This window comes from Choloepus didactylus, chromosome 5, assembly GCF_015220235.1.
Source record: "Choloepus didactylus isolate mChoDid1 chromosome 5, mChoDid1.pri, whole genome shotgun sequence".
In the NCBI taxonomy this organism is placed as follows: domain Eukaryota; kingdom Metazoa; phylum Chordata; class Mammalia; order Pilosa; family Megalonychidae; genus Choloepus; species Choloepus didactylus.
Window position 1 is genome coordinate 93,183,834 of NC_051311.1, and position 13,436 is coordinate 93,197,269.

Sequence of the window (13,436 nt, forward strand, 5' to 3'; positions counted from 1 at the left end):
ATGTTATCTTTAATCCTCAGAACAAATTTCAAAGATGGGTGTTATCTTTATTTTACAGATGAGAATACTGAGGCACAATGTACTTAAGTAACTTGCTTTGTGTCAGTTGGACAGTTAGTGGAGAGCTGAACTTGGAACTTGAATACGTTTTAAGTAAAAGCCTGAGCTATTTCCATTGTATTAGGGTTTCTTAATTTCTAGTTGTCTTAAAACTCCCATTATCAACATTGTGTTCCTTTATTGGTGGTATTGTTGGGGGGATCTGGAATGTGTTAGCCAAACAACCAGAATATTCCTGAACAGTAAGAAACAAGTATCTAACAATTTGAACTTCTTCATAATATGTTCAGGTAGAAATTTTTTTTGCATTACTGTATAAAACATAGGATGTTGTTACTATATGAGTCGTACTAAAATTTCCTCTTTTTTAAAGAAATAGAATCATTGAATCAAAGAATATTAGAAAAGAAGAAGTCATCAGAAATCAGTACAAACCCATCATTTTTAACTAACTGGAGTGTTGGGTTTAGCAGACAACAAGATCTCCTTAATTTTTCCTCAAGTTCAACGATTCATGAGTCCTTATGTTCTTAGTTTACTGGATTTGTACAAGTCTTTCAAATCTCAGGGTTCTTAAAGTGTTATACAGTTTTCTCTCAAGTTCAACAATTCACAAGTCCTTATATTTTTAGTTTACTTGGGTTGCACAAGTCTTTCAAATCTCAGGTTCTTAAAATGTTACCAGTTTTTATAGTTATGTCTATAAGGACCATTTACCCTTTTCACATTTTTCCTCAGTATAGATGGGCAAACAACTCCAGAGGAGGGGAGGGGCCAGGTATTTTAAATACCATCTGCCTCAGGCATGTAAGATCCCAACCATCCCTTGATTAGGACAAAAGGGAGGATTCTCATTGTTTCCTTCCAAGTTTCTAGAACTGATTTCTACATTATTCCTTCCCCTACTATTTCTGCTATATCTAGGGAGGGAGGACTAGGTGCAGAAAATAAGGTAGAAGTAGTGCTTATATGTGCAAGTTGTGATGAACTATGTATTAACTAAATACCACAAAACATTTGTGGTCCAGATGGTTCTCAGTATATTTGTTGGTTTTCCTTCCTAAGGTATGGTATAAGAGTTTTTACTAGAAGCGAGGAGACTTGGTTAAGTCTCTGTCCCTGAGAAAATCATTTAAGTTCTCTTGAGACCCAGCTTTTAAAAGTCTGTAAAATGAGGGGAGTAGACGGCATCTCTTAAGTTGTTTCCTATGAAAAAACTAATTCTATTGGAACATTTCTGGCAACTGCCCTGCTGCAACACTATCTTGTAAAGCCCTATAAAAGCATTTACTTATTACATTCTGATTTCTCTATTTTGTCCCTCTTCTTTCTTTCTTATATGGATTCAAAAAACATTTGTTTACTGCTTGCTCTGTGCTTGGCACTGTGGGGGAATGCAAAGAGGAAAACTTTGTATTTCTTTCCTTCAGAAAATTTATGATTGAATTAGAGGGGTAATTAATTATCTGTGATACAAGATGTGCTCCATATTGTTGCTCTTCTTGTTTCTTTTTATGCATATTGCTTTTGTGTTTTCTGTGACTGCTTACCCTTCAGGTACTTAGCACTAGTGGTTTGGTTTCTGTTTACTTTTACCCTTTTCTTCTGTTGTCCCCTTGGAAACTTTATTCATATTGAGCATCAGTTGTGTGCAAAGCACTATTCTAAGTTCTAGAGAAGATAAAACTGAGTAAGATATAACTGCCAAGGAGCTTATAGTCCATTAGGGCAGACAGAGCAACTACACAAAGAATCGGAATTCAAATCTTAAGAGAGGGAGAGGCGGAGATGTGATTACTTCTAGTTGTAGGGATCAAGTAGTGTTACTGAAACAAGCTAAATTTCATTAGATTTTGCAGGATGTTTAGGATTTGGGCAGGCAGGGTTTGGATGGGGGAAGGCATTCTTGCTAAATGGCTTTAGCAAAAATATTGGAATAAAATATTTGAGGAATGATGAACCAAACAATTGGGATCTTACATGTATACACTTTAAACCGAGTGAAATAGAAGAAAAGGCTTAAAATAAGGTGAGTGTCTTGACTTTTGTTGATTCTTGAATGACATACTGTGGGAATGTTTTTAGGTAGGCAGAGGTAAGCTGGGTTTGCATGTTCATTTGTTTTTTTAAGAGGAAGAGAATGACATGATAAACTATAGTTATAAGGAATTTTTTTGAATTCCATTTTATTGAGATTGTTCACATACCATACAGTCATCCAAAGTGTACAATCAGTTGTTCACGGTACCATTATATAGTTGTGTAATCATCATCACAATTTTTTTTCAATTTTTAGAACACTTTCATTACTCCAGAAAAGAAATAAAAATAAAATAGAAAACTCAAATCCTCCCGTACCCCTAACCAACCCCCTCCATTATTGACTCATAATATTGGTATAGAACATTTGTTACTGTTGATGAAAGAATATTTAAATACTACTAACTATAGTACATAGTTTGCAATAGGTATATTTTTCCCTATTTACCCCTCTATTGTTAACTTCTGGTTATAGTGTCATGCATTTGTTCTCGTTCATTAAACAGATATCTAATATTTGTACAGTTAATCACGGACATTGTCCACCACAAGATTCACTGTTTTATACATTCCCATATTTTAACCTCCAGCTTTCCTGCTGGTGACATACGTGACTTTAAGCATCCCCTTTCCACCACACACACACACCATTCAGCACTGTTTGTTATTCTCACAATAATGTGCTACCATCACCTCTGTCTGTTTCCAAACACTTAAGTTCAACCTAGTTAACCATTCTGCAAACCACTCCCCATTCTTTAGCCTCATTCTGTATCCTGGTTACCTATATTTCATGTCTATGAATTTACATATTATAATTAGTTCATATCAGTGAGACCATAAATATTTGTCCTTTTGTGTCTGACTTATTTGACTCAATATAATGCCCTCACAGTTTCTTCAACCCTTTTTTTTTAAAAACGGTTTAAAGTAAACCATAAACAGTTGATGGTTCCCTGAATAATCACGTATTTATGCATTCACCACCATCACCACTATCTATATAAAATTTCCATTTTGTCCACAAAGAAAGAAGAAGAGTCAAAGAAGGTGGAAAAACAAAAGAAAAAGAAAAAGAAAAAAAAAATGACAGCTAAAAAGCAATAAGAGAGGATTAAACTAAAGTATAATAAAAAGATCAGACAACATCAGCAATGCCAAGAGTCCCACACCCCTCCCTTATATCCCCCTCTCACAGGCATCCAGCTTTGGTACATTGCTCCTGCACATCAAAGGAAGCATAATACAATGTTTCTGCCAACTGTAGTCTTTAGTTTGCATTGATTGTTCTTTTTACCCCAAATACCACCCTATTTTTAACACCTTGCAAGGTTGACATTCATTTGTTCTCCCTCATGTAAAAACATATTTGCACATTTTGTCACAATCGTTGAGCACTCTAGTTTTCACTAAGTTAGTATAGTCCCAGTCTTTATTTTCCCTCTTTCCTTCTGGTGTCCTGCATGTCCCTAACCTTCCTCTTTCAGCCATACTCACAGTCATCTTTGTTCAGTGTACTTACATTGCTGTGCTATCATCACCCAAAATTGTGTTCCAAACTTCTCACTCCTGTCTTCTCCTATCTGTTTGTAGTGCTCCCTTTAGTATTTCCTGTAGAGCAGGTATCTTGTTCACAGACTCTCATTGTCTGTTTGTCAGAGAATATTTTAAACTCTCATATTTGAAGGACAGTTTTGCTGGATATAGGATTCCTGGTTGGCCATTTTTCTTTTTTGGTATCTTAAATATATCACACCGCTTCCTTCTTGCCTCCATGGTTTCTGCTAAGAAATCTGCACATAGTCTTACCAAGCTCCCCTTGTATGTGATGGATCACTTTTCTCTTGCTGCTTTCATGATTCTTTCTGTCTTTGACGTTTGATAATCTGGTTATTAAGTAGGTCTGTTCGGATCTATTCTGTTTGGGGTATGCTGCGCTTCTTGGATCTGTAATTTTGTGTCTTTCATCAGAGAAGGGAAATTTTCATTGATGATTTCCTCTATTATTGCTTCTGCCTCTTTTCCCTCCTCTTCCCCTTCTGGGACACCCATGACATGTTCATTCATGTGCTTCATGTTGTCTTCAGTTCCCTGAGATGTTGCTTGTATTTTTCCATTCTTTTCCCTTTCTGTTCTTTTGTGTATAGGATTTCAGGTGTCTTGTTCTCCAGTTCCTGAATGTTTTTTTCTGCCTCTTGAAATCTGCTGTTGTATGTCTCCTTTGTGTTTTTCATCTCTTGTATTGTACCTTTCATATTCATAGATTCTGTCAGTTGTTTTTTCAAACTTTCGATTTCTACCTTACGTTCGCCCAGTGTTTTCTTTATATCCTTCATCTCTTTTGCCATATCTTCCCTAAACCTGTTGAATTGGTTTTTGAATTGATTTAGCATATTTATTTGAACATCTTTAATTGATTGTTTCATTAAAGTGAAATTATATCTCAACTGTATCTCCATTGAGGTGTAAGTTTGTTCCTTTGACTGGGCTGTATCTTCATTTTTCCTAGTGTGATTTGTAGTTTTCTGTTGTCTAGGCGTCTTGTTTCCTTGGTTACCCCAATCAGATTTTCCCAGACCAGAAGGGCCTCAGGTCTCAGAAGGGGCCTATATTCAGCATCAAGTTTCCCTGAGGGCATGTCTTGGAAGATTGACAGACGTTCCTGTGAGGTCTCTAGCCGCTGTGCTTTTCCTGACCTGCCCAGCAGGCGGCGCCTGTCATCCTAGTGCTCCTGACTGGTGTCAAGAGGCATGGCCCCTTTAATTCTCATCTTAAGTTGTTTCTGTTTTGACTATTTTCCCCCAGGCCCTGGAGTCTGAGTTCTGAAAGGGAAGGCACTAGAGCTGGGCCCCACCTCCTTCCTCTTAGGGAAGATACACCCACTAGGGAGTTATCTTCTGTACTTGAATTACTTCTTTTTTCTCTCTGACTCTGTTAACTCCACCCCTGTCTGGGTCAGAGCGCTGCGAACTGAAAATGGGTAGGGTTTTCTCCACTGAGCCACTCAGGTTGAGAGAGAGAAAATGGGAAAGAAAGTCCCTTTTCAGAGCCAGTCCCTGGAACTCCAGTTTCACCCATCGGCCAGTGATTGCACCTGGTCTTCTGGGCCCCCTTTCCTGGGACACAAGACTTTTCTTGCTCTCTAAGGTCAGCTGTCTCTAAAAGCCCCTGTATTTTTTTTTCCCCCATCGGTCCCACCTCCCCTCCACTGGGAGCGACTTCCGGGTACTTTGCTGCTTGTTAGGGTTTGTCTATGTTTGTAGCTTGTATTCAGCAGTCCACATTTGTTAATTAATACCCTAGTTGGAGCTGGGCTGAGCTATATTTGCTTGCTCTGGGAATGCTGCTTTCTCCCACAGTGAGGTTTTGCAGCTCAGCCTGCCATGGGCGAGAGGGGTTCCTGGAGCGGTTCTGCAGTTTTTACTTACAGCTTTTATGCTGCGATCTCAGCCATTCCACCCATTCCAAGTTGGTGTATGATGTGTGGACTGTCCTCCAGCGGTTGTTCCAGATTATTTACTAGTTGTTCCTGGTTGTTTATTAATTGCTCCAGGGGACTAACTGCCGCTATCTTGCCCCTCTTTAAAGAATATTTTTTGCTCACTCCATGCTTAGTGGATTGTTTGGTGGGGTAGAGAGAAACTATAGGAAAAGAGACTTCTTTCAAAAGGTCCTGAGAGTCCACTGAGGTGATGACCATGAAAAGGGAAAGGAAGAGGTTGGAAATATTTCAACAGATGATTAGACTGAACAGGGCAAATGATTTAATGTTAGGGGAAAACTGGAGAAGTAAATATTAAAGATTATTTAGTTTTTTTGTATCTGGATATTGGAGGATGCTGTGTCATTAATATAAATAGAAATTTGGAAGAACTTGAACCTGTTTTTACAAGAAAGATGATAATTTTGGTATGAAATATATTTCATAAATATTTCATAAACTCTGGAGATGAAGGAGTGGAACATGGCAGAGAGTGGGTTGGGAGATTAGTTTGGGGATTCATTTGCCTAGAGGTATAGTTTAAATCACAGGAGTACCTTTTCAGAGAAAGTGTAGAAAAAGAAGAGAGAAGCATGCCCAGGACAGAACTAGGGGAATGTGGGTTTGGATGACAGAGTGATAAGTTATTGAGGGAGTAGTCCGATAGGGTAATACAGTTCTACTGAAATTTAAGGAGTAGTTTTTGAGGAAAAGGCCAACAGTTCGTTTGCAGTGAGGTCCAAGAGAAAAGGTTTGAATGGCCATTGGATGTGACAGTCTTGGTTAGCTTTGTTCGGAGGAGGGAGTGATATATCCCTCCTTTCCTCATTCACTGTACATGCAGTCCTTTCTTTAAAATGTATCATTGTATGTGTCATTCTTTTATTCTGTTTATGTTCTTACCTTTGTAACTCTACTTTCTCTTCTGCTTCCCCACTTAAATATTCTATACTATTTCACTTTTTCTTCTTCATGCTTGTTCTTTGATTTTTTTCCAGCCATACTTACTCCTGGCTTGAGGATGTCAGAGTTGTTACGCAGATCTAATTTCATGGACTGCATTATTATGCTGTGAATTTTGGTACATATCTAGGAGGCAAACTGTGATATCATTGAAGGCTGTTTGAGCTCTGAGCTGCAAGAATGTATTGTCACTCAAAGCTCTAACATGAAATTCTTTTGACGTTTTAAGAACCTTCAGTGTGGATTTTTAAGATACTTCTATTAATAAAAATCGAATGAACCTATATAAAGAACTTTATACTAATATCTGTGGGTTTAATGAGTCAAAGTATGGCATGGGAAGTCTACCTTTTTCTTAAAAGCTATTCAATCTAGTAAATAATGTTATGTGTGTATACATGTTCAAATTTTTTTTTATTTTATCATATTTTCTACTTTTCCTTGTTCTCCTGGTTAACTATAACATAATGCTGAGATAATATATATAAAGTGATACTGAGCAATACTTTGGTCAGTTTTAATGAATTGCAAGTTGGAGAAAGTAAGGTTATTTTGTGTTTTATTTGGAAGCATTTTTTTTTCTCTTGTATTCTTCTAATATACCCTTGAATGATTCTTATTTTTTTTTTTTTTTTGTCTGAACGTATTTATTGATCCTTCTTTCAGAAAGACAGTTTAGGCCAGCAACTTAATTATACGAGTAACACATAATATATGAATTCCTTCTGTTGTAGGAATTTTAAATAATTTAGAAGTATGTTAAATAAAAAGCAAAAGTTCCTCTTTTTTCCTTCTCAAGGGGAAACCCTGTTTTTGTTTCTCCTTCCAGACCTTTTTTTTATGCATTTACATATATACGTATACATATACATACTCACAGAAAAGAATGTGTAGTTTATTTTTTAAACTAAATATACTGTATTCCTTTTTCTCTAACTTGCTTTTTTACCACTATTGGCGTTCTGTCCATGATGTATTTTTAAATTTATATACATACAGATAAACAAGAGTTTGTGTGGGTGATATCTGTGTGTATTTCTTGCTTGATTGCTCTTTAATTAACTGAGTTTTGCCTTTATAAATTTTTTTGAATAATTTTTTTTGTTTTAGAATAGTAACTTCCTAAGAAAGGATCTATATATGATGTCTTAGGGTTCGCCAGAGAAACCGAACCTACAGGATATATGTATGTATCTATGTATGTGTGTGTAAATATTAAGGTATTTATTATAGGAATTGACTCACATGACTGTCCGAATTTCTTAGGGCAGCCTGCAAGTTGGGGAACTCTGATGAAGGTTTTTATGGATTCCCCAGGAGAAGCTGGATGGCTGAAATAGAGATAGAAATTCTTTCTGACTGCTGAAATAATCAGGTTTTCAACTGATTGAATGAGACTTCTCTCATTGTTGAAGGCAGTCTCCTTTGTTGATTGTAGATTTAGTCAACCATAGATGCAGTCAATTTACTGATGATTTAAATCCACAAAATATCCTCACAGAAACAATCAGGTCTGTGCTTGCCTGACCAAACAACTGGACACCATAAACTAGCCAAGTTGACCCATGAATGAGACATTTAGTAACTCTTTTGAAATTTTGCTTGTCTGACTCTGTCTTCCCTTGTATTGAATAGATAGTTTGGCAGATTCTAGAATTCTTGGTTAAAAATTTTACTCAGAACTTTGAAGCCATTGTTGTATTGCTTTCTAGCATCTACTGTTGCTGTTGAAGAGTCTTGGTCCATACTCTTAGCTGATTGTTTATAAGTGATCTTGTCTGTAACTGGATTGAACAAACAAGAATTAATAGAATATCAAATAATTTTATAAACCCAAGGTTTGGATTTTTAGAATGCAGATCAATGATTCCTAGAATTCTAATACTCTTTTATTTTAATATCACAGTATTAACAGCCAGCGAGATTAGACATATCCTTTTTAAAAGGTGCAACAGTAAGGGAACTTATCTCTACTCATATGTACCAGGCTCTGGGTAGTCATTTTATATCTTTCTTCATTAATCCTGTCTTAATTTGCTAGGGCTGCCATAACAAAGTACCACAAACTGAATAGTTTAAAACAACAGAAATTTAGTGTCTTACATTTCTTGAAGTCCAGAAGTCCAACATCAAGGTGTCAAAAGAGCATGCGCCCTCTGAAGTCTGTAGGGAAGACTCTGTTCCACACCTCTTTCCTATGTTCTGGTGGTGGCTGGCAATCTTGGTGTTGCTTGGCTTGTGGCACACTCGGTCTCTGCCTCTGTCATTACATTGGTGTCCTCTCTCTCTTTGTCTGTCTGTGTCTCCTCTCCTCTTCTTATAAGAATACCAGTCAAACTGAATTAAGGATCTGCCTCATTTTAATTTGCCTAATTTAATCTGTAACAACCCTATTTCCAAATAAGGTCACTTCTGAGGTCCTGGGGATTAGGATGTCAACATATCTTTCGTGGGGACACAATTCAGTTCATAACAAATTCTTACAATAACCCTATGAAGAAGGTATTAGCCACCATTTTATAGATTTGGAAACTAAGATTGAGTAACTTCCAGTATTATGTTATAAATACAGATATGCCCAGCTTCAGATCTAGGATTTTTCCACTGTAGTTTACTCTCTTTTTTAAAAACTAGTCAATTATTTGTAGTGATTTGAAGTCTTAATATTTTGGTTGACATGAAGTAAGTGAAGAATAGTCTTTAGAATGAAATGTAAACTGAAGAGACCAATAAGTTTGACAAGCTTATGACATACATTTTTTATTCCATATTCAGTATAAGAAAGAAAATTTAGAAATACTTTTATTGTACACAACCTGAAAGGGAGAAAAAAGGATATATTTGGTTTTTATTCTAATTTTGTTGTGTATTTTATAATTTTAGAAATTGCATTATAGTTCAGGGAGAAAAATAAATTGTGATAATTGTAAAAGAAATCATATTTCTTTTGTCTTTCAGATAAAATCAAAGACAAAATTAAAGAGAAAGAAAAAGAAAAAGAGAGAGAAAAAAGGAAACATAAAGTAATGAACGAAATTAAGAAAGAGAATGGAGAAGTTAAGATTTTGCTGAAAGGTAAGTTTATAATCAGTGATTTTAGTTGTCCTGTATTAAATGATTAGTATACTTACTGGCTGAATGATTAAAACAAAAAGTGTTATTTGGTTCTGAATTTTGCTGAGAATAAACAATGATCAGGAAACAACAAGTAAATAATAGTGGCAAGGTCTAATCTGTATTGTAACATGCCTTTGTTTTATTTATTTAGTGAGCCATTAAAAGTAGTAAAGGTTGAACTTCATTTAACTGTTAGATTCCTTAAATGACTGTAAAATAGTTTATCTGATTCCCTGTTTGTATCACTAGTCTTTATCCATATTTAGGTAATGTAAATTAAAAGGCTAAAGCAATTTTTATCATGATTGGGAACGGTAAAGGAAGAGATTTTGCAAATATTTGATAGTAATCACCATATTTGGGATTTAGAGAACATTTACTCTGAGCTAAATTTAGAAAGGGTGCTGTTTTACTGTATGTTTCTTGAATGCTTAAGAATATACCATAAAAAAAGAGAGAGAATATACTCTTTTTGTTTCCTTTTTTTCCCCCTGTTGTAACAATTGTTTTCAATTGTTGTTTATTCATGGGGGAATGGGGCTGGGTTGGAGAATTTGAAGTGAGGGTGATTGGGTAATAAATATAATACAAATCCTATCAATAAATCAGAACTTTATCAGAGAATTTGTCGTAGAAGTAAAGACAGTCTTAAATTCACTTAGAAAAGTAAGATGAATCAGTGACATTCAGATGCTAGACAGCTAGCAGATTCATCAGCTGCCCTTTCAGGTTGACAACTGCTGGTCAAAACATTTTACCATGATTAATTTCATTTTGAATTTAGGTGTTGATGAGCCTTTATATCCACATAAGGGAGAAGGAGCCACAGCATTGCATGTGTAATGAAGTAACTGGTTAATTTATATTATTCAAGATAAGCAGAGCATTAGATTGTATATCCATTTCATTCCTTGTCATGTTTCCAGATGTTCTTTGGTGGCACTTTATATAAGTTCTGTTTTCTATGTGTCAGAACTTCTATTTTCTATGTTATTCTTTCTATGTTGAAGAAGCATGTCAAGGCTTAATGATGGCTACTTAATGCTGGTGATCCTTTTGTTCTGTTTCCTTTGCCGGTATGCTTTATCTGTGTTGTCTAATTAGATTGTAAGCCTTTGAGGCAGAAACTGAATCTGATCACACTAATGCTGTTAATAGTTTATGCTTGAAATGCTTACTTAACTTTACCCTATTGATTTAGTCAAATAGTCATTTTCTTAGTCATCCATTTGAATGTACAGATGTAAATTTCTGTCACTTGAGAAGCTGTGTCTTTTTTAAATTCATTTTATTGAGATATATTCACATACCATGCAGTCATACAAAACCAAGCGTACAGTTGTTCACAGTACCATTACATAGTTGTGCGTTCATCACCAAAATCAATCCCTGACACCTTCATTACCACACACACAAAAATAACAAGAATAAAAATTAAAGTGAAAAAGAGCAATTAAAGTAAAAAACAACACTGGGTGCCTTTGTTTGTTTGTTTTCCTTCCCCCATTTTTCTACTCATCCATCCATTAACTAGACAAAGGGGAGTGTGGTCCATATGGCTTTCCCAATCACATTGTCACCCCTCATAAGCTACGTTTTTATACAATCATCTTCAAGATTCATGGGTTCTGGGTTGTAGTTTGATAGTTTCAGGTATTTACTGCTAGCTACTCCAATTCACTAGAACCTAAAAAGGGTTGTCTATATTGTGTGTTAAGAGTGCCCACCAGAGTGACCTCTCAGCTCCTTTTGGAATCTCTCTGCCACTGTAGCTTATTTCATTTCCTTTCACATCCCCTTTTTGGTCAAGAAGATGAGAAGCTATGTCTTAGAAGTAATTTATAAAAGCTCACATGTTCTTGGTTGAATGCTGTATTCCTAGTGTACATTAATGTGAAATAGGTGAATATAGAGAATAAATACGCACATAAAGTAAAAAACAGCCTAAACATACACACTTTCTAGTAATATACTATATTAATCTTGACTTTGAAGTAGATGAAAAATTTAGGAGATCTTTTGAACGGAACAGAATTGAAACTAAAGAAAAAAGAATTAGATAGATATGGAAATTTAGTTTGTGACTTCCAGGGTAACCATGGGAAAATATGCGGGAAATGTATTTACTGTAAAATGGAGATAAATGAAATTTAATTACTTCATTATAGGATTATGAAGATTAAATGAGGTAAAGTATGGTATATGTGCTGAGTACAGTGTCTGGTCCACAGATACTCAATAAGTGGATATGAATCTTTCTTGTAAATAAGTGTGAAAGATTAACTCTTGGGATTATAAAAACAACAGAACTATCTCTTTTCTTCAGTGGATAGTATATAGACAATTAAATGAATAAAAACATGATTTATTTAGAAAACAGTGCTTGTTCCATTGTAAGTACTGAGTGTTAGCTGTTCTTATTATCTAGCACGATATTCTCTGCTTGTGTGGCCAAGAGAGCCCAGGATTAGGGATAGGCATCCTTTGTATTGATGTCCTGGAGCAATAACAACAATTTGAAGAGGACAACATACCACTGTATTTTTCCTTTAGGGTCCTTGATTTTTATTCTCTCCTTATAATTTTCTCCTTCTTGTAATGCTATTGTTGCAAACTATTGGTGCACATAGGCATTGATTGTTTGATGATTGCATTTGAAAGTCTAAAATAGATGGTAACTCTTATTCTACATCAATCTCATTTCCTCCAGGTTTTTCTTAGAAACCATGTCAAGTTCGGTATGGTTAGAGATATACACAATTATATACATGCTAAAAATGTTTATTAATGTAAAAATCTTATTAGAGTTTTTCACTGTTGGAATAGGATTATTTGTCCTTTTAGAAATAGTTTGAAGCAGCAGATAAGTTTAAAACACAAATTTATTTAGGGGTTCTTATATCTAATGTCCAGCAACTATTTTTCTGACCACATGAATATGTGCCAGCCATTTTTATGTTGCTTATTAAAGGTAAGTTATAAGAACATGCATGTTATAATTATTAAGTTTTTTAATACTAAATGTTATTATAGGTTATCAAATAATCTTGCTGGTGAGCAGGTAGAATGGGGATTAAAAGATACAAGGGTTCAAGGTTATTAGTAGCAGGCTAAAGGTCTCAGGTAGGTAATTCATGGTAGGAAGAGTAACAGCATCACAGTGGGGAAAAAGCAACGTCTTTCTCTAAAGACGAAAGGTTGAAAATAGCTAAGCTAATTATTACTTTTTTCTCTGTATGATAATGGAGTTGTATATGTTAATTCCAACATCAGATCTGAAATCAGATGCAGTTTTTCTGAGCCATCTTCATTTTTTCTTTATTAACACAAAAGGTATACTAAGGTTAATGGTAGAAATTGTAGCCCTCGAATTTGTGATTTTTAAAGGGATTAGTTAATTAGCCATTAACACCATCTGCTACCTCTTTGTCTTTCTGTGTGTCTTTTTCTCTGGCTATGTGTGTGTGTCTGCATCATTCTCTGTTTCTGTCTCTCTCACTCAGTGTGGCACTCTCTGTCTCTGTGCGTGTGTGTGTCTGGCAGTGTATGACTGTTTTTGCCTGTGAGTAGGGCTGTGACTGTATGAAGGGGAGTTCCCTTGATCATCCTTTTATTTATACTTTTGGGGAGTCTAAATTACTTGGACAGAGATTCCATTCTTTCTGTTATAGGTACTTATCAGGACCCTTTAAAAAATTACATCTGATTTATTAGGTTCTCTTTGAAGAATTTTAAATGTTCAGTATCATGTGTACATTGTAGTATAAAAGAAGAA

The 13,436-nt window shown here is 35.4% G+C and overlaps 1 protein-coding gene across 3 annotated transcripts in view; it reads left to right on the forward strand.

The window, feature by feature from the left end:
• RSBN1L (round spermatid basic protein 1 like) overlaps positions 1 to 13,436 on the forward strand; it is a 94,527-nt gene that overhangs the window by 14,813 nt on the left and 66,278 nt on the right. For all 3 annotated transcript variants that reach the window (XM_037836499.1, XM_037836500.1, XM_037836498.1), the window contains exon 2: positions 9,503 to 9,619. In XM_037836499.1, the coding sequence (XP_037692427.1) occupies positions 9,503 to 9,619 (117 nt within the window). The remainder of the gene's footprint in view (positions 1 to 9,502; positions 9,620 to 13,436) is intronic.